The sequence below is a fragment of the Camelus bactrianus genome, chromosome 1 (assembly GCF_048773025.1).
Source record: "Camelus bactrianus isolate YW-2024 breed Bactrian camel chromosome 1, ASM4877302v1, whole genome shotgun sequence".
In the NCBI taxonomy this organism is placed as follows: Eukaryota; Metazoa; Chordata; class Mammalia; order Artiodactyla; family Camelidae; genus Camelus; species Camelus bactrianus.
In genome coordinates this window covers 119,716,223-119,735,725 of record NC_133539.1, presented here as the reverse complement: position 1 = coordinate 119,735,725, position 19,503 = coordinate 119,716,223, and the positions used below count along the sequence as shown (strand labels likewise).

Below are 19,503 nucleotides of genomic sequence, written 5' to 3'. Positions count from 1 at the left end.
CTGTTTTGTTTTGTTTTTGGTAGAAGGAAGAATCACGGAGAAGGAGTTAAGTGATCATATTTCGAAGGAGACTTTGTTCTACATTTGCGGCCCACCTCCGATGACAGACTTCTTCTCCAAGGAGCTGGAAGACCGCCACGTGCCCCCGGAGCACATTTGCTTTGAGAAATGGTGGTAGGAGCTGGCCGAGGCGGGAAAGGGAGCGTCAGGGCCACTCAGGACAGTGACAGATAGTACGTTCTGTGATTCCTGGCAGGATGAGTTGACCTCTCCCCAGTCTTAGGTTTTTAAGGCTGTGAACTAAGTGACCAGTTGGTGAATAAAAGGAAAACCGGCTGACAGTCTTAAGTGATAAACTTTTTGCAAAAGCCTCATTGATTAAACTCTTTCTTACCATGTTGAGTTGCTTTTATGAGTCACTGATTATCTCAGGCCGTACCTCAAATTGGTCAATACAGATTTTCTTTCCCCTTAAGGAAAAGAAAGACATATCCATATATTTCATCCTATGAAGATATGGTTTTGTGGGTGACATATAGGCTATCTTTAAATTATTTGACAACAATCTGTGTATCTTAACGTTGAATAAACTTAAACCTATTCTTAATTTTGCTGTGAAATTCTTTCTGTGTAATGTCTCTGTTTACCTTAGTGTGGCCGGCAGGCTTGCTTCTTCCAACCAGCAGAGTTGGGTTTGGAAATAGAGCAGTTAGGAGAGCAGCTTTAGGGAAGCGAACATCCAGCATATTTGCTTCATGTAAATGAATATCCTCAGTATGTATCCTTTCAGTTTCTCCTCAAATGCAGCCTTTTCTGGGGTCGGTGTCTCGGCTGCCTGCCTCCTCACTCCACCCAGGAGGCAGCTTCTCGTTGAGGACAAAGGTGCTGATGGCTGCAGAGTTCCCCCTTGAGTCTGTTTTCAGTGGCCCGGCTGTCTGTAGAAACGTGCTGAGGGTGGGTGAGGGGGTACAGAGCCCGTTCCCAATCCTGCTTCTCTGCCTTTCATTTTGTTCTCTTGCTGGCATTGTGCCTGGCACAGCAGCACCCCCGTCCCTTGTTGAGTGACTGAGAGAAAGCAACCAGTGTTCAACCCCTGCCTGGCTGGGGTGGGGAGGCGGCCCCTGGGGTGGGCAGAGAGTGATGGCGCATCATCCCAGAGCCGCTCCGGTGAAACTGCTAGAAAGCAGACTGTACTTCCTCTCTCCATGGAGATATTCAGAACAAAAGAAATCCTTCCTGGGACCAGCAGTCCGGGCCATGGCGCCTTCCTGGGGAACAGGTCCAGGAAGAAGGGCAGGCCAGCTGCAGATGCAGGCACCCACTGTTCGGATTCTGTTCTCTACCTGATGAGCGAGGTCACGCAGCCCTTTCTCATCTCTGGGACTGCAGGTCTTACAGGGACTTCGGGCTCAAAGACATCAGTGATTTGTGGGGCCTGACGACGGCTGGCCTCCCTGTTCTAGCCTCTGCCCTGTTTTGAACTTTGAACTGTTTCAATCCCAGATGTGAGTTCAGTAGGCGGGAAGGGGGGTGTTGGGCTGTTGGGGGCGAGAGAGTCCATTCAGGGCAGTGATCGTCAGCATTTCAGGGGTGAGGGGCGTGTGGGAGGCTCTGGCCTCCGTAAGGAGCCCTCATCAGTCACCTGTTGGCCCCAAAGCATCCAGGCCGAGGGCTGAGCACTTCTGAGGCGAGGGCCACAGTGTGACGAGATTCAGGGCTGCAGGGACAGTAAAGGGCTCTTCTGCCAACTGGCCGAGGCAGCTGCAGGGAGGATTCACAAAGGAACAGAGAGAATGGCCACCCCAGGGGTTTCCATCCTGGGAGCGGAAGTGCCGGGGAGGTCTTCCGGGCATCACAGACGGGAGCACAGGGAGGTACCACCTATGGCTCCATCTGTCCCACCCCATGGCTTGTCTTCCTGCTGTGGGCACAGAGCAAGAGCCCAGATCTGCCCGCCACCCTGCGGCCCTCTGAACTGCTGAAGGGTCAGGTCATGACCTGGGCTGGGACCGTAGCTCCGTCCAGCTCTGCCATCATGGGTGTTGAGTGCTGAGCAGCATTTCTGGTCTGCCGATCAAGACTGTCCTTTTGCCCTTATTTGCTGGGCTGGTCAAGATCTCCCTGGGCTTAGAGTTGAGTGAACTCCAGCCAGGGGTGGCCTGGCATTTAGTGTTGGGGCTGAGAGTGCTAATGGGAAAGCCCTTGAGCCAGATTGCTTGGGTTCAAATCTCAGCTCTGCCACTTACTAGGTCGATGACCTGGAGTGAGTCCCTGCATTATGCTTCGGTTTATAATTACACACATGTACACACGCGTGTAAATCAGAGGTACTAAGACTATCTACCTCATGGGCCTGTTATGAAGTGCTTGGCAGAGCACGGCCTGAGCAGGAGTGTGTTACTAACTTGCTCTTCCTTGTCCTACTGAGACAGGAGTTCCAGAGGCCGGATGGCGCAGGCCTGTCCGCCTGCCCATCACCCTCCCGCGGGTAAGGCAGGGAGGGCTCCGTCTTGTTCAGCGCTCTCCTGGGCACGTGGTAGGTTCCAACTCGATATTTCCTTCATGGGTGAAAGGGCCCGCCCAGAGCTAATGGGCTGTTGTCAAGGCATTCTTAAGCATCCTTCTGGCTGTATCATGAATTCCTGGAAGGATGTTTCTTCTTGCGACGTGAGACCCTTTCAGTCTACTCAAAAGAGCTTAAGCTGATGTATGAGTCTTTCTCAAATGTTAAGTGTCAGCATGAGCTCTAATGCTCATCAGAAAATAAGTCAAATACCAGTTCTTTTCCAAAGAGGCTACCAGGAAAGTGGCTGTCTGTGAGGCCCAGAGTGCTTCCTTCCTCATCCCACAGTGTCTGCATGTGGGCGTGGAGCTCGGAGGTAAGGATGTTCCCTGGGACACTGGTTCTGGTCAGTAGCCCCTACCTACCCTGAAAGGAACAAATCTTATTATGAAAGTTTTCAAAGAGAGAGCGAAGTAGAGAAGACAGTGAAATTAACTCTTCTACGTCTATCACCAGCTTCACTGATTACCAGCATTCTGCTGTTGAGTTCAGTCTGCCTTCAACTTCTTTGTGTTTTGAGGTCTCGGGATTATTTTGAAGCCAATCCTAGAAATATCACGTCACCTGTAAATTTTTCAGTAAACAGAGCTGAATCACCTCTCCGTGACCACAGTACCGTCATCACACTCCACACAAGTAACGGTGATTCCTTAATAGCATCTCAGACCTTTCTGCGTTTTTCCCCAACTGCCTCAAAGTCTACACATTGTGTTTGCTTGTTATGTCTTTTGAGTTTCTTCTAATCCACAGTCCCCTGTCCTCGTCCCACGCACATCTCCATAGATCACACTTTGTTGAAGAAACTGGGTTACCAGTCCTACAGACTTCCCCACGTTGCTAGCCCAGCCTGCTCCATCCTCGAGGTGGCATTGGACATAAGCCTCCATCCTCTGCATTTCCCATCAGCTGGTAAGTAGATCTAGAGTAGATCTAGAGTAAGTAGTTCTTGACTCATTCAGAGTCAAGAACTTTTTTTTGCTAGACGACACCATTGGTGGTGTTTGTATTTCTGTTGCATCCCAAAGAGGCACCTACTCCCTGTCCACTTCCAGTATTTTCAAGATTGATCAGTAGGTCCAGCTTTTTTCAGCCTGATCCCCCCAATATAAATTTCCCTATCATCCTTCACCCAGTTATCTTAGTAGCTGGTGATCATGACCTATACCTACTATTTCACTAAGAATTAATTATCCATCTCTGTCATTTTTTTTTACATTTATTACCTGTGATTCCTCTGAAAAGAACTTTTCCCTCATTGTCTCTGCCCTGAAATCAGTCTGAATAGCAAAGACAGGATCAATGATTGATTCTTTCCCTTTATCAATTAGTCTTAGGAGTTGGTGTCCTAGCAACCTCCAGAGATAACCAGTGAGATGAAAAGTGTCATTATGAACTCTTGGCTTTTCGTACCTTTGACTGTTTGCCTCCAGTGTGGTCAGTTCTTCCATGTTCAGCTTGTTGGGGGTCGCCCTGGCTGTGTTCATGGGGGGCCACACTGTTGTGGGGGTTGGTGAGGTTTGAGGATATTAGAGTTGGAAAAAGTGCTCAAATAAACAGGAGGAAGGAGAAGGAGATGAGTGTGGTGTCCGAAAGCCACATGAAGAAAGTGTCTCCAGCAGGACAGGCGAGTCAGCTGTGTCACACTGAGATGTGACAGGAGAGACAGGTTCTGATGAGCAGCCACTGATGGAGCAGCTGGAGGGTCACCGGGGACCCTGATGAGGGGGTGTTAAGACTGAAACGTTGCGGTGGGCTTGGGGACAACTGGGAGGAAAGAGATTGTAACGAATGAGTATAAGTCGTTTAAAAGACTTACTCTAAAAAAAAATAGTAATAATAAAAAAATAAAAGACTTACTCTAAAGGGAAGGGAAAAGATGGGATGGTAGCTGGAAAGGGAAGTGAGGTCAAGAGAACTCCGTTTTTAAACTCATTGTTTAATATTTGGTTTTTAAACTTTATGAAATAATTTTCGGTTTATAGAAGAGTCACAAAAATTGCACAAGGTTTCCATACGCACTTTGCCCGGCTCCCCCAAACAACAGCGTCCTTCATCAGTGTGGTATGCTTATCAAAAGTAAGGAGTCAACAGCACAGTTAATTGGTACAGTACTATTAACTAACTAAACCACAGTTCATTTTCTTAAGATGAGAGAAGTAACATTTTGATTTTATGAAAAAACCCAAAAGAGTCATTTAATGGGGCTCCACCTGAGGAGGTGACGGCTTTTTCTAGAAGATGATAAATTAATTAACTGTTCCCAAGGTCTACTATGTGCAGTCACTGTGCTAGAAATTCAAGGTAGGAAAGTAAAAACAAAGGTTATCTTGAGAAGCAACTTAAATACTTTGGGAAACTATTTTTTGTCATTGAAAGTGGAAATGCACTGAATTAAACAACAAATAAAAAAGGTCATACACCATGATCACGTTCATCCCAGGGTCACAAGGATGGTTCAGCATCACAAAATCAATCAGTGTGATACACACATCCACGAGAGAACTGACAGATCACAGGACCATCCCAATAGATGCAGAGAAAGCACTTGATAAAATTCAACATCCATTCATGATAAAACCTTTAATCCAAGCGGGTATAGAGGAAACATAGCTCAACATAACAAAAGCTATTTATGACAAACCTACAGCCAACATAATATTCGATAGTGAAAAGCTGAAACCCTTCCTGCTAAAGTCTAGAAAAAGACAAGGATGCCCCCTCTCACCACTGCTATTCGATATAGTATTGGACATCCTGGCCACAGCGGTCAGACAAGGAAAAGAAAGAAAAAGGGATCCAAAGTGGGAGAGACGCTGTAAAACATTCACTATATGCGGATGACAGGATACTATACACAGAAAATCCTAAAGACTCCACACAAAGCCTACTAGATCTTATAAACAAATTCAGCAACATAGCAAGATACAAGATTAAAAAACAAATCTGTTGCATTTCTTTACACTCACAATGAAATATCAGAAAAGGAAAGTTAAAAAAAAATCCCTTTTAAAATTACATTAAAAAATACTTAGGAAATTTGACCAAGGAGGTGAAAGACTTATACACTGAAACTATAAAACATTGATAAAAGAAATTAAAGATGTTTGAAAGAAATGGAAAGATATCCCATGCTCTTGGATTGGAAGAATTAATATTGTTAAAACGGCCATACTACGAAAGCAATCTACAGATTTAATGTGATCCCTATCAAATTATCCAGGACATTTTTCACAGAACTAGAACAAATAATCTTAAAACTTAAATGGAACCACAAAAGACCCAGAATTGCCAAAGCAATACTGAAGAAAAAGAATGAAGCTGGAGGAATAACCCTCCCAAACTTAAAACAATACTACAGAACTATAGAAATCAAAACAGCATGGTATTGGCACAAAAACAGACATATGGATCAATGGAACAGAAAGCCCAGAAATAAACCCACACACCTATGATCAATTACTCTTCAACAAAGGAGGCAAGAACACACAATGGAGAAAAGACAGTCTCTTCAGCAAGTGGCATTGGGAAAACCGGGTAGCTGCGTGTAAACCAATAAAGTTAGAACACTCCCTCACACCACACCCAAAAATAAACTCAAAACGGCTTAAAGACTTAAACATAAGACAAGACACCATAAAAACCTCTAGAAGAAAACATAAGCAAAACATGATCTGACATAAATCTTAGCAGTGTTCTCCTAGGGCAGTCTAACCAAGCAATAGAAATAAAAGCAAAAATAAACAAATGGGACCTAATTAAACTTACAAGCTTTTGCACAGCAAAGGAAACCATAAGCAAAACAAAATGACAACCTATGGAATGGGAGAGAATATTTGCAAAAGATGAGACTGACAAGGGCTTAATCTCCAGAATGTGTAAACAGCTAGTACAACTTAATAAAAAACCCAGTCCAAAAATGGGCAAAAGACCTAAACAAGCAATTCTCCAAGGAAGAATTACAAATGATCAATAGGCATATGAAAAAATGCTCAATATCACTAATTATCATAGGAATGCAAATCAAGACTACAATGAGGTATCACGTCACACCAGAATGGCCAGCATTCAAAAGTCCACAAATGACAAATGCTGGAGACGCTGTGGAGAAAAGGGAACCCTCCTTCACTGCTGGTGGGAATGCAGTTTGGTGCAGCCACTGTGGAGATTCCTCAAAAGACTAGGAATAGACTTACCATATGACCCAGTCATCCCACTCCTGGTCATATATCCAGAAGGAACCCTACTTCAAAATGACACCTGCACCCCAATGTGCATAGCAGCACTATTTACAATAGCCAAGACATGGAAACAGCCTAGATGTCCATCAACAGATGACTGGATAAAGAAGCTGTGGTGTATTTATACAATGGAATACTATTCAGCCATAAAAACCGACAACATGACACCATTTGCGGCAACATGGATGTTCCTGGAGAATGTTATTCTAAGTGAAGTAAGCCAGAAAGAGAAAGAAAATTACCATATGAGATCATTCATATGTGGAATCTAAGAAAAACAAAACAAAACATAAATACAAAACAGAAACAGACTCATAGACATAGAATACAAACTTGTGGTTGCCAAGGGGGCAGGGGGTGGGAAGGGACAGACTGGGATTTTAAAATGTAGAATAGATAAACAAGATTATACTGTATAGCACAGGGAAATATATACAAGATCTTGTGGTAGCTCACAGCAAAAAAAAATGTGACAGTGAATACATGTATGTTCATGTATAACTGAAAAATTGTGCTCTACACTGGAATTTGACACAACATTGTAAAATGACTAGAACAATAAAGAAATGTTAAACAAAACCCAATCCAAAAATGGGCAGAAGACCTAAAAAGGCAATTCTTCAATGAAGACATACAAATGGCCAATAGGCACATGAAAAAATACTCAATATCACTAATTACGAGAGAAATGCAAATCAAAACTACAATGAGATATCACTTCACACCAGTCAGAATGGCCGTCATCCAGATGTCCACAAGTGATAAATGCTGGAGAGGGTCTGGAGAAAAGGGAACCCTCCTACACTACTGGTGGGAATGTAATTTGGTGCAGCCACTATGCAGAACAGTCTGGAGGTTCCTCAAAAAACTAAAAAATAAGAGTTACCATATGATCCAGCAATCCCACTCTTGGGCATATATCCAGAGAAAACTCTAATTCAAAAAGATACATGCACCCCAATGTTCATAGCAGCACTATACGTAATAGCCAAGACATGGAAGCAATCTAAATGTCCATCGACAGATGACTGGATAAAGAAGCTGTGGTATATATACACAATGGAATTACTATTCAGCCATAAAAAGGAATGAAATAATGTGATTTGAAGCAACATGGATGGACCTAGAGATGATCATATCAAGTTAAGTAAGTCAGACAGAGAAAGACAAATATCATATGATATCACTTATATGTGGAATCTCAAAAAATAATACAAATGAATTTATTTACAAAACAGAAAGAGACTCAAAGACACAGAAAGCAAATTTAGGCTTACCAAAGTGGAAAGAGGGGCAGGGATAAATTAGGAATTTGGGATTAGGAGATACAAATATATATAAAATAAACAACAAGGATTTACTGTATAGCACAGGGAACTGTATTCAGTATCTTGTAATAACCTACAATGAAAAAGTATATATATATATATATATATATATATATATATATATATATATATATATATATATATATATATATGTATGTATGACTGAATCACTATGCTGTACACCAGAAATTAACATTATAAATTACCTATACTTCAATTTTTTTTAAAAAGTGGAAATGCTTTGGGGAAAAAATTTTTTTTTGTTTTGCAACTATATCTGGTTGAAAGACTGCAGAACTTGGATGACAGGGTGGTTCACAGTAGTGATGGGGAGGTGAGGGGACAGTGGGAAAGGCTGAACCCACTCTGGGGACAGTGCTGGGAGAATTGTTCCTACACGATGCAGTGTCACAAGCGTGTCCATGTGAGCAGGTGCGAATACCAGTACGTGGGCACACACAGTGACTGTCAGACACCGTCCAATGTCATGTGCCTCTGCCTGAGACTTTTCTTTCTGAAAAAACAGCAGTATCCTTCATTCCTGGGTATTGCAGATAATCATATCCTGATAATTCAACCTGAGAACTGTTATTTCGTTTTATTTTAAATGAACCTCAAAGAAGCACCCTGCTCTCATCTCAGAGAAGTAGTGAGATATCTCGTCTTTAATATTACTCTTCCCTAATAGGCGCCTACACAGCCAGTGTAGTGATGACATTTAAAGATACCTCCTAAGCCACCACCGAACCCAGGCATGCCTTTAAAAATGCTTCGTGCTCAGGAACCCAGACTTCCCCAGTTGTTGAGCAGCCGTCTTGATCCAGTCTGTTCTGAGCTCTTACCAACCTTGCAGGGCCCGTTCACCTAGCCCGGTCTCTTTCATCTCACCCCCGTGCCCCGTTTCGCTCTGCTTGAGCATACCAAGATTCTGTCGATTTCTTTGTTCTTTTTTAATTACCTGATACACTGATCATTAAAAAAATCAAATAATATAAAAGGTATGTAAACTAAAATTCTGAAGTTCTCTCCCCGTGCCACTCCCTCACCTAGAATGAACTTCATAAAAAGCTTGCTGGGCAGCCTGTTAGACTTTTTACAGTGTATTGATGTGGAATACCTATGAAATATGTGTGCTTTTAGATTTCATTGCATTTAATACACTGCAAATTACGGATATATATACCAGGATGTACTTAACCATATCTCTCCAACAGACATTTCCCAGTTTGGGTCCATTACAAACAATTTACAGTGAACAAATTTGTTCATGTAATTTTTGTGCACATGGTCCCGTACAATTGCTAGCATTGTCATTTCTGGATCAAAAATTGACTGGCATTTTCAAAATGCCCTATAAATGCCTGATCGATTTATAGTCTAACGGCTCATGAAAGTACCCATTTCCCTACCTTCTGGCTAATACTAGATATTCTAAATCTTTACACAGTTTTTCCTAGTCAGTTAGATGAAAGGTTTTTTTTTTTAATTTCCTGTTTGCTCTCCAGCATCGTTTTTCCATCAAGTGTTCTAGCCATTTCTCTCTTCTTTTGAGAATTGTGTGCTCACATTTTGTCCATTTTGATATCTGATTTGTAATTCTTCATACAATAGATGCTAATCCTTTGTCCATTATATATATATTGCAAACACTTCCCCCAGTCTATTCCCTGTCCCTGAATTCTGTTTCTTATAACTTATACCAGAGTTTTACATTTATATATAATCAGATATGTCAGTCTTTCCCCCTTGGTTTTTATGGATGTATCTTCTTCTGATACTTTTGCAGGTCTTTAATCCATTGGGAATTAATTTTTGTGCTGGATGGGGGACAGGGGTCTCACTTCTGCCATATGGCTGGCTCTCCAGTTGCTTGACACCATTTATGAAACATTCCCCCCTTTCCCCGATGGTTTGGAATGACTCCTTTATCACATACTGAATTCCCCTCACCACTCTGTTTCGGAAGTTTCCTTGTTTGTACCTGTTCTGAAATCACACTGTTTTCATTAATTTATCTTTTCAGTTCGTCCTGTATATTCTTTACCACATCTTTTTCATCCTCAGGTTATTTAAACACAAATAGATCTTGTCCGTGGTGATATAACTTCATTTTTGCAGGTGAAGTGATAAAGGTAAAGTGATGGGAAACAGTAACTCTGGGCTTAACCTGAATTCTGCAGCAGTAGGGATTTTGGTTAGAGCTCTGTTATCAACTGAACACTACCAAAGTTCCTGAAATTTGATGAGGAGTTTTTTTATCTCCTTAAATTGCTCCACGACGTTTATGTAAAGTAGGTGGTGAATGATACTGTCTCATTTTACCTACAAGGAAATGAGGGGAAGTGGTTGGATGGCCCGCCCACAGTTACCTGGCTGGGAGTGACAAAGCCAGACCTGTGGGACCCGACCTCCTTCCTCTCCTCTCAGGGGACGTCCCCTCAACAGACTTGGACCTATTCTAAAATCCTCCCAGCCACTCATGGGTGGACTCTCCATCTTTTTAGAGAGTCTCGATTAACCAGAGCACCCCACTAGCACAGCATCCCAGTTGATGAGAGTTTTTTAATCCAACTGAGTCTCTCTGTTGTTAGAGACTGTAAGAGCCTAGAGAAGCCAAGAACAAGACAAGAGCGTGGTTGGCTGTGTGGTCTGATGGAAAGAACGTGGCGCCAGGCAGAGAGACCTGAATCCTCCGTTTCTACAACTTGCTTCCCACATGACTTGCCCCCATTTCTCTCCATGACCTGCTTTCCTCATCTGTCAAGTGGGTAAGACTCTGCCAACTTAAAATCCCTTACAGCTTCACCGTTCTACAATTTCATGATGGGAAAACAGGCCTTAGAGACCAAGGGGAGTTGAGGTTGGCCATTCTGATGAGTGATGACCATGGAGTGTCTCAACCGTCTTCAAATATTTGATTAATCATTTCAGTGACTGTTGTTTGCATCTCCCACATTGACAGAAGAAAAAGAAATTGCCTGGGGCTGGAACAAGGGGAAAGTCTGGTTTGATGTAGAGGACTCTTGCACGGTCCTGCTGATTAAATTCTGGAGTTGGGGCTCAAGAGAAATGGTAGCTTCACCATTAATAAGGAAGAAAACTGACAACATCTGCCTGTTGGGGCTTCAGGTGGGCTAGACTGAGACAGGGGCTAAATGGATAGATCCCCAGCTGCAAGAAAAGGAAGTTTTAGGCAGATCAGTAACTTAGGCATTTTGTGAATCCAGAAACTGGCAGGCTTGCTGGCTGTCCTCCCTTCCAAGATGATTTACTTGTTTTTTTCATGGAAGAATCAAAAAGACCCAGGACTGAAGGTGCACACACATAGAGGTCCACCACAGGAAGCATTTTAATACCCTGGTAAGTGAAATCTATTTCTTAACATCATTGAGCCTTTATATTATTTGGAGGCAGCAGAAAAATGCAAAGCCACATTGAGTTTAATGATTAGTGAGCTACCCATTTAAATACAGAAGTGTAGGTTTTACTATATTAGTGATAGGCTGAAAAACTTTTCTTCTTTCCTCAGTCAGCCAACATGGAGCCTGAGTTTTTAAACCACCTCTGGATTGAACAAAGTCCTTTACCTCATTTCCAAGACACAGTTTTCTGTAACTGCCAGCATCACCATTAAAATCATTTGGGGGCTCTTCACCAGCAGGCAGGCTGCCTTCCCCAGGACGGCTCACCTGACCTCTGCCTTCAGGTCTCAGCCTAGCTCGCTGACTCCCTCTGCAAGTCTGTCCCGGGCGGGCGCACCCCCGGCCCATGCCTGCCTTCATGGCAGCCCGCTTCTCCACGGCCAGTACCAATCAGCACAGTTACAACCACTGGGGCAACTACTCAGGGTCTGCGGGGGGCCCAGGGGAGCCAGGACTGGGTCCGTCTCCATCGCTTTCCAGCACTCAGCACTCTGGGTGGGAGTTCGAACTGCACGTCTAGAGAGGAAACCGACCCCACGTGCCCACATGAATGCACAGGGGCTCCTCTTGCAGGCGCTCCTCTTGTGGGTGCTGAGACCAGCAACCCGCAGCCAGCAGGTCTTAAGTGACAGTTAACAGGAACCTGTGCACACCGCCCTGCTTCCTTCTCCGGCCACAGTCACCGAGAACCCCAGTGGAGGGCTTGCTGGGTCCCGCCTTTGGGTCTGACGGGATGCCGCCACTCTGGGAGCAGGTGCAGAACCGGACTCCCCCGGGAGGCCGCCCTGCCCTGCTCACGCAGCATCAGCAACCCTCGCAGGGCCGCTGAGACCCCCAGGGAGTTGTTCCCAGCTGCCTCCAGGCTGCCTGTGCCCTAGCCCTCCTTCCCCATCCCCTCTCCCCAGCCCTCTCGCCACCTCATCTTGAATCCCAACTGCTGCTCCCAGCATGCTGGGGTGAGCCCAGCAGGATGGTCCCCCAGGGCCAGCCCAGCCCGCACTGGGGGTGGGCAGTGAGCTCTGTCAGCATATTCCTACTCCTAACTGTATTCCACTGCTCCCTGAGAGCTCATCCTGAACCCTGACTTGTGCTTTAGAATGGGCTTGATTAATATGTTTAGATTAGGGGACTGATAAAGCGTGCTTCTGAGAAATTAATTAGAATGTCTCCTTCCAGCGTTTTCTTAAATCTAGTCCCATTAAGCATTAACTCTGGTGAAGGGTGATCTACTTAGAGATGTGAAAATATTCAGACAAGGGTGGGACTCACGTTCACCGTTGTGTGACTTTTAAACCACTAACAAATACCTTAAGACTTTAGAAACATTACCCCAGTATTTCTATTAGTCGGGATGGGATATGCTGTGCTTCTGATAAACTTCATCATCTCAGGGGCTAGCAAAGGTTTACTTATCCTTCAGGTCACAGTCCATCTTGAACTTGCCAAGGGTGTGGGATAAGGGAGGGCTGGGCAGCATGAGATGCTTTTAAATGTGGGGCCCACATCATTCAAACGTCCATGAATGATAAATGATGGAGAGGGTGTGGAGAAAAGGGAACCCTCCTACACTGCTGATGGGAAACAGTATGGAGTTTCCTCAAGAAAACTAAAAATAGACTTACCATATGATCCAGCCATCCCACTTCTGGGTATATATCCAGAGGGAACTCTTCCAATTAGAAAAGGTACATGCACCCCAATGTTCATAGCAGCACTATTTACAATACCCAAGACATGGAAGCAACCTAAATGTCCATCAACAGATGACTGGATAAAGAAGCTGTGGTGTATTTATACAATGGAATATTACTCAGCCATAAAAAGGAATAAAATAATGGCATTTGCAACAAGATGGATGGACCTGGAGTTCATAATTCTAAGTGAAGCCAGAAAGAGAAAGAAATATACCATATCACTCATATGTGAAACCAAAAAAAAAAAAAAAAAGACACCATGAACTCATCTACAAAACAGAAACAGACTCACAGACATAGTAAACAGTATTATGGTTACCAGGGAAAGGAGGTAGGAAGGAATAAATTCGGCAGTTTGAGATTTACAAATGTTAGCCACTATATATAAAAACAGATTTTAAAAAGTTTTTTCTGTATAGCACAGGGAACTATGTTCAGTATCTTGTAATAATCTTTAATAAAAAAAATGAAAACGAATATATGTATGCATATGCATGACTGGGACATTGTGCTGTACACCAGAAATTGACACATTGTAACTGACTGTACTTAATTAAAAAAATAAAAAAGGTGAGGCCCAGAGTGGATTGCATCACACTTGCTCATGTCCCGTTGGCCAGAACCCAGTCACATGGCCCCCAACTACAAGAGGGGCTGTGAAGTACAGGAGCCCACGGGTGTCGGGTGAACAGGGGTGGTCTCTGCCACGTTTATTACCCAAAGGCATATGATTAACTGCTCCCAACAGACCAAATGCTTCACATACAGCGCACAAATCGTCAAAAAAAACCTGATGAGGTGGCGTCAGCCTCATCCACACGTGAGGAGACGGATGCTGGGAGATGCAAAAAACCTGACTTGAATTTACACGTGTCAGCTAGCCCAGCTCTGATTCCAAAGCTGGGCTGGGCGGGTCCACCCCATGAAGCCCAGCACAAAACAGGCCACCTGGTGACTTCCCTAACGCAGGTGTCCTCAGGACCTCCCTAGGTCAGTACTTGACCTTGTGGCCATGTGCACTTTAGGGCAATACACCTGCGTTTTTTCAAGCCAATTTGGTAAGATTTCCTTCCCCTCCCCTGATGGCCCCTTGAGTGGCACTAAGCACCCACATCCTCTCCTGAACCTCCTACGGGTGAGGAGCGGGTCTTGAAAACACTTTTTGTGGGGTGTAGGGGGAGGAGGGAATTAGGTTTATTTATTTATTTATTTATTTATTTATTTATTTATTTATTTAAGAGGAGGTACTCGGGATTGAACCCAGGACCTTGTGCACGTTAAGCATGCGCTCTACCACTTGAGCTACATCCTCCCCCACTTTTTTTTTTAAACTTTAAAACTTTAATGGAGGCAAATAACATAAACTAAGTTAAAATCAAACTAAAAACTGGGAAAAGAGATTTGCAATGCATATCATAAGCAAGGAATTAATGCCTAGAATCCCTAAAGAACTTGCATAAATCAATTTAAAAAGACAAACATATGGAAAATTGAGGAAAAAATATAACCAAGCAATTCACAGAAAGGGGCACTCAGATGGCCAATAAACAGGACAGACGCCCAAACCGACCAGTCACGAGGACAATGCAATTAACACGAACATGACGACAATCAGTGGACTAATAACCCCACGCTGTGAAGAGACGGGGAAACAGGAATCCTTGGACACTGGCGTCCGAAGTACAAACTGCTGCAGTCACTTTGGAGAATTGTTTGACAACATCTAATAAACTGGAGGTGTGCATATCCTTCAACCCAGCAGGCCTCCTAGATACACACTCCAAAGACGTTCTCATACGTGGTCACCAGGAAACGAGCAAACATGTTCACCGCAGCACTGTTTGAAAATAGTCAGGCGTGGAAGCAGCTTAACCGTGCATCCGTAGGAAGATGGGTAAATTTACACTTCGAGTAAAAGGCTCAGAATTCAGCCACAGTTTCAGAGGAACATCTCTTGTTCCTGGGAGAGGTTTTCTTCCCTTTCCCTCTAAAAACCTTCCACAGGCAAACACTGGCCCGAAGACCTTCCAGAACCCTCCAGGGCAGCCTCTCTTCTCCCTCCGTGAGGCTGGCCTTGGCCTCCCCGCAAGTCTGAGTGCCTCGGACTCCCCAGGAGGCCCCGTCGGGTGGTGGCAGCAGGGCCAGGGCAGCTACCTGTGTCCCTGCCTCTGGTAGCGGATCACCTCTCAGGAACCCCCGTCCCTCCAGACCCGCTGTGGCCACCGCAGCCCCAAGGACTGACCACCACGCGTACAAGTCTCACGCCAAACCCTGCAAGTCTTTGCTACTTCTACTGGTCACTGGGGCCTGGGCAGGGCCCATGCACCATAGCCTTTTCCCCTACCGGCAACCACAGCAAAGTAAAATTTCCTCCAGGCAGCCCCACACTCACACAGGATGTAGGGACCAGGTTGAGGGGCTTGTTTATTTACCTTTTGTAGAAAGCATCTCATCTCACAGAGAAGCTGGGATGGGATTCCTAGGTGTCCCGTGGCCGTGGGGCTCCTTCCTGGCCTCACTGCCGACTCCCGGAAGGGTTTATCCATCCCACAGGCCCCGGTCACGCCCCAGGGCAACCACCCACAGCCTCCTGCGTGGGACCCAGGTGTCAGGGATTTTTTAACCTACTCCCCCCTCAGTGACTCTAAGGTGCAGCCAATTAGAGAACTGCCCGAGGTAAGCTGAAACCTGGCCGGACAGCAGCAGGGGTGTGGAGGAGCCAGGAGGGTAAGACCTTCGGGAGTTACCTGTTAGCCGGATGCTAGGCTGCGCATTCAAATGAGCTACATCCACCTGTAACTTTTTTCCACAACAAATCCTGCCACCACCAATGTCACTTAATTATTAAAAACTAGACCCAACTCTGAGTGATGTCAGCTGTCCACCTGGAGGGCACGGCCGGGGTCCTGAGAGCTGGGGGCCTTGTTTCCGCCCCAGCTCGCTGCTGGAGAGCCTATTTCTCAAGGGTCGTGGTCCTCTAAAATATGGGCTAAGAGATAGTATGTGTATTAAGTCAAAATGCTGTGTAGATCTTTCTGAGTATAATTGTGGGAAATGTCATTAAAAAATAACTTTGAACAAGCTGCTTTCTTTAGAACTATATTTATAAAAGTATCTTCTCTTTGGACAGAGCCTTCAACCTTTGTGTGTAGGCTCTGGGGGGCTGGGAGGGAAGTCTGCTCAAAAATCAACAGGAAAAACGACTATAGTGGGGCCATCTAAGGGTTTCAATTCTGCCCCATAAAAATCTATAAACAATGTGTTTTATTTTAGCAAATTTGCAAAGACTCACTTCTTGAAATTGACTTAAAAGCTTGGAGACGTGCTTAGAAACTGCTGTAGGGCTTTTTGTTCTCGGCTCCACCACTCTGGGCGGTGGGAGTGGCCACACCCTGACTTACCTGCTGGCACCTGATTCTCGTTTTCTGTCTTCCTTCTACAAATAACCAGAAAGCAGAGCTGCTCAGCTGGCTCCAGTATTCTCACAGGAGCTTCTATCTCGTCTCCAAAGTCATCCTGTTGCTGCCAGGAGTCTGAAACTTAGGCAATGTGAATGGAGGACCCAGGGTCCAATCCTCTGGATGCGAGGCTACGACCTTTCACTGCGATGTGATAAATTCTCAATACTCACAATGCATTAAACTCACAGATGATTTATTGCTTTGAGTAACTAAACAAGAAAGAGAAGAGACAGGCTGCTGTTTTGGTCAAGACGGCTGGCGCTCTCCCCTCAAGGTTTGCCAGCTGCACTACTTAAAGCCTCAACAACACTTTCTGGGCGATACAAACATGTGACAGCATCCATGGGAAGTGACTTGGCCAATGATACACTGATGACAGCAGCACATAACCAGGGCTCCCCCCAGTTGGTGTGCCCCAAAATGACAGACAAAGCGCATGTTCATATGATGTGCTGAATACAAAACCTTTAAAAAAACTTTTTGGCGTTAATACTAACACAGAATACTTTCTTGGACATTCTGCAAGAGTAGGTACACACACAGAATTAGCTCTTCATTTCCAGATTACCAGTATCTATGGGAACACTTTGAGAAAAGCCAGGAGGTGGGGCACCTCCCCTCCCCAATGTCATTTTCTTTGCCAAAGCAATGGGGTCCAAGGGGGGGTTGAGGGGAGAAGGGCAGCTGGCAGGGCGCCAGAGGTTGTCATGATCGTCAGGGAGCTGCAGCGAACAGCAGGGATGGACCCTGCCCTCTGCCCTTGAGGGGCTGGGGATGAATAGCTTGGCCTTGACTCTAGCCAGGGAGGCCCTTGCATGTGGCCCAAAGGCCCCCTGGAGGCCCTGGGGGTGGGGGTGGACACCGGCACTGGATGGTCCAGCCCGTCCAAGGAGGAGCGGTGGAGCCAGGCTGGGCCTCCAGCCCTGAGGTCTAGGAGTAACCTGACCTCTTGCGTTCTAACGCTGGGGCATCACAACACGTTTCAAATGGATGTGCAGAAACCAACACTGTCAATGACCCAGCCCTCACAGGGTCCAGGTAAGCTCACAAGGAGAGGTCAAGCCAAGCCAAAGGGTAACACTGGACACCAGAGCAAACCAGCCCCCAGCCTGGCCGCTGGCACCGAGCCTCCAGTGTGCTGGCTGGTCAGGCCTCAGCACACCTGCCGGGGACTCAGTTGTCCTCTGCTGCTGCCTCCTCAGCACCTCCCTCCCTGGCACCCTCTCCAGGATCAGGACTGGAGCGCCCAGCGCCGCCCCCAGCCGGGGACGGGCTGTGGCCAGAGGGACCGTTCTGCACGGCCCCGCCATCCACACAGAGCTGGCCGTCGGGACACAGCTTTTCCCCTGTGACCTTCTCCTGGGAGGCCCAGTCCTCCTGCTGCAGCCCCGGCAGATGGTTTCCCATGTCTCCCGCTTTGGGAAACTGGTCTTCTAGATTCTTCTCCTTTTCTTCTGTCTGCTGCTTGTCTCTGGCTCCGCGCTTACCCCTGGATTTCCTGGACTGCCTGTTGCGCATTTCTTCTCGGGAGAATCGCCACTGAAACTAGAAATTGGGGAAGATGGAGATAAATACGTCAGCCTCCGTGAATGGAGAGCTTGCAACGAACGTTTGCATTCACACAGTGTCACTTCTCACAGCAAGACACACAATTTCCAGTATTCCTGGAGCAGGGCGTGTCCGGCACCAAACCAAATCAAGGCCCAAATGTCACACCCACCGAGAGCCTGAGGATGCTGGCCACGGCATGTATCTTACTTGCGGATTTCAGGGTTTGGGGAATGGGCGAGAGGTACTTCTTTCCATTGGCCCCAGATCAAAGGCCTGGGAAAGCAAGTGCTGAAATCCGGCCATCGGGAGAAGCAGGATGGGGGAGGGGACGCGGGCCTGCTCTTCCCAAGTGCCAGCGCTCCGGCTACTCCCACTCAGAGCAGCTGTGCATACCGCCCACCGGCCACCCTCTTCCCCAGGTCACCTGAGTCAGAAGGCACAGATGTGGGCGCCCAGGGCCCCCTGCCACCACTGCAGGGGCTGCTGCAGCTGACAGCCCCCTGCCTCTGCTAGAGAGCCCAGCTACCCCCCACCCCCAGAGGCTCTCTCCCTCCAGGCCAAGCTACGACCAGTGACTGATCCAGGCGGGGACAACGGCCCGTCCTCCGGTTTCCAGCTCGAGGCAAAGCTAACAAACCAGCCCAGCTCCGGGGAGACCTGGATGGAGCGCTGGCCGAGGCCACAGCTGCGAGTGCCTCACAGCCCAGAGTCTCCCCCGCCCCCTCCCGCGCCCTTCTACCCATGGGTGTTGTTCCCAAGGGCACTCCCCCTAAAACCTCATCCAGATTCATCCCAGACGCGGCTCCCAGGGAGCCCCACCTGCGGCCGAGTGTTTCCCTGTGGGACAGGGAAGTCCACGGAGCTCAGAAAGGCCCAAGGGCACAGTCAGTGTCGGAGCAGGGCAAGCCCTGCGTCACATCGAAGCCACGGAGCGAGACCGCCCGCCTGACTCCTCAGCCTCTGTTCTCATCTACACAACCCGGAGAATGACTCTAACCTGAATCAGGGCCAAAACTTTTCCTACAGTCAGAGAACTACTCCAGGCTTTGCAGGCCCTACGGCCGCTGCTGCAGCCGCTCGCTCCACCACTGTCGCACACAAGTGCCCACGGATGGCACGTAATGAACGGGCATGGCTGTGTTCCAATAAAACTTTATCTACAAAAACAGGCGGCGGGCCGGAGTTTGCCAAGCTCTGCCTGAGAGGGTATTTATGTCGACTCGGTGATGCAATAACCCATGTAATG

At 46.4% G+C, this 19,503-nt stretch overlaps 2 protein-coding genes across 11 annotated transcripts in view; one reads left to right on the top strand and one right to left on the bottom strand.

The window, feature by feature from the left end:
• Positions 1 to 607, top strand: part of OXNAD1 (oxidoreductase NAD binding domain containing 1) — a 60,035-nt gene extending 59,428 nt beyond the window's left edge. For all 8 annotated transcript variants that reach the window (XM_045524862.2, XM_045524865.2, XM_074371955.1 and 5 more), the window contains one exon: positions 24 to 607. In XM_045524862.2, coding sequence (XP_045380818.2) covers positions 24 to 178 — 155 coding nt within the window. In that variant the 3' untranslated portion in view covers positions 179 to 607. The remainder of the gene's footprint in view (positions 1 to 23) is intronic.
• Positions 608 to 16,882: 16,275 nt separating this feature from the next.
• Positions 16,883 to 19,503, bottom strand: part of RFTN1 (raftlin, lipid raft linker 1) — a 177,735-nt gene continuing 175,114 nt past the window's right edge. For 2 of the 3 annotated variants that reach the window (XM_074371938.1, XM_010966029.3), the window contains exon 10: positions 16,883 to 18,251. In XM_074371938.1, the coding sequence (XP_074228039.1) occupies positions 17,880 to 18,251 (372 nt within the window). In that variant the 3' untranslated portion in view covers positions 16,883 to 17,879. The remainder of the gene's footprint in view (positions 18,252 to 19,503) is intronic. The other variant, XM_074371934.1, reaches the window with a different exon arrangement.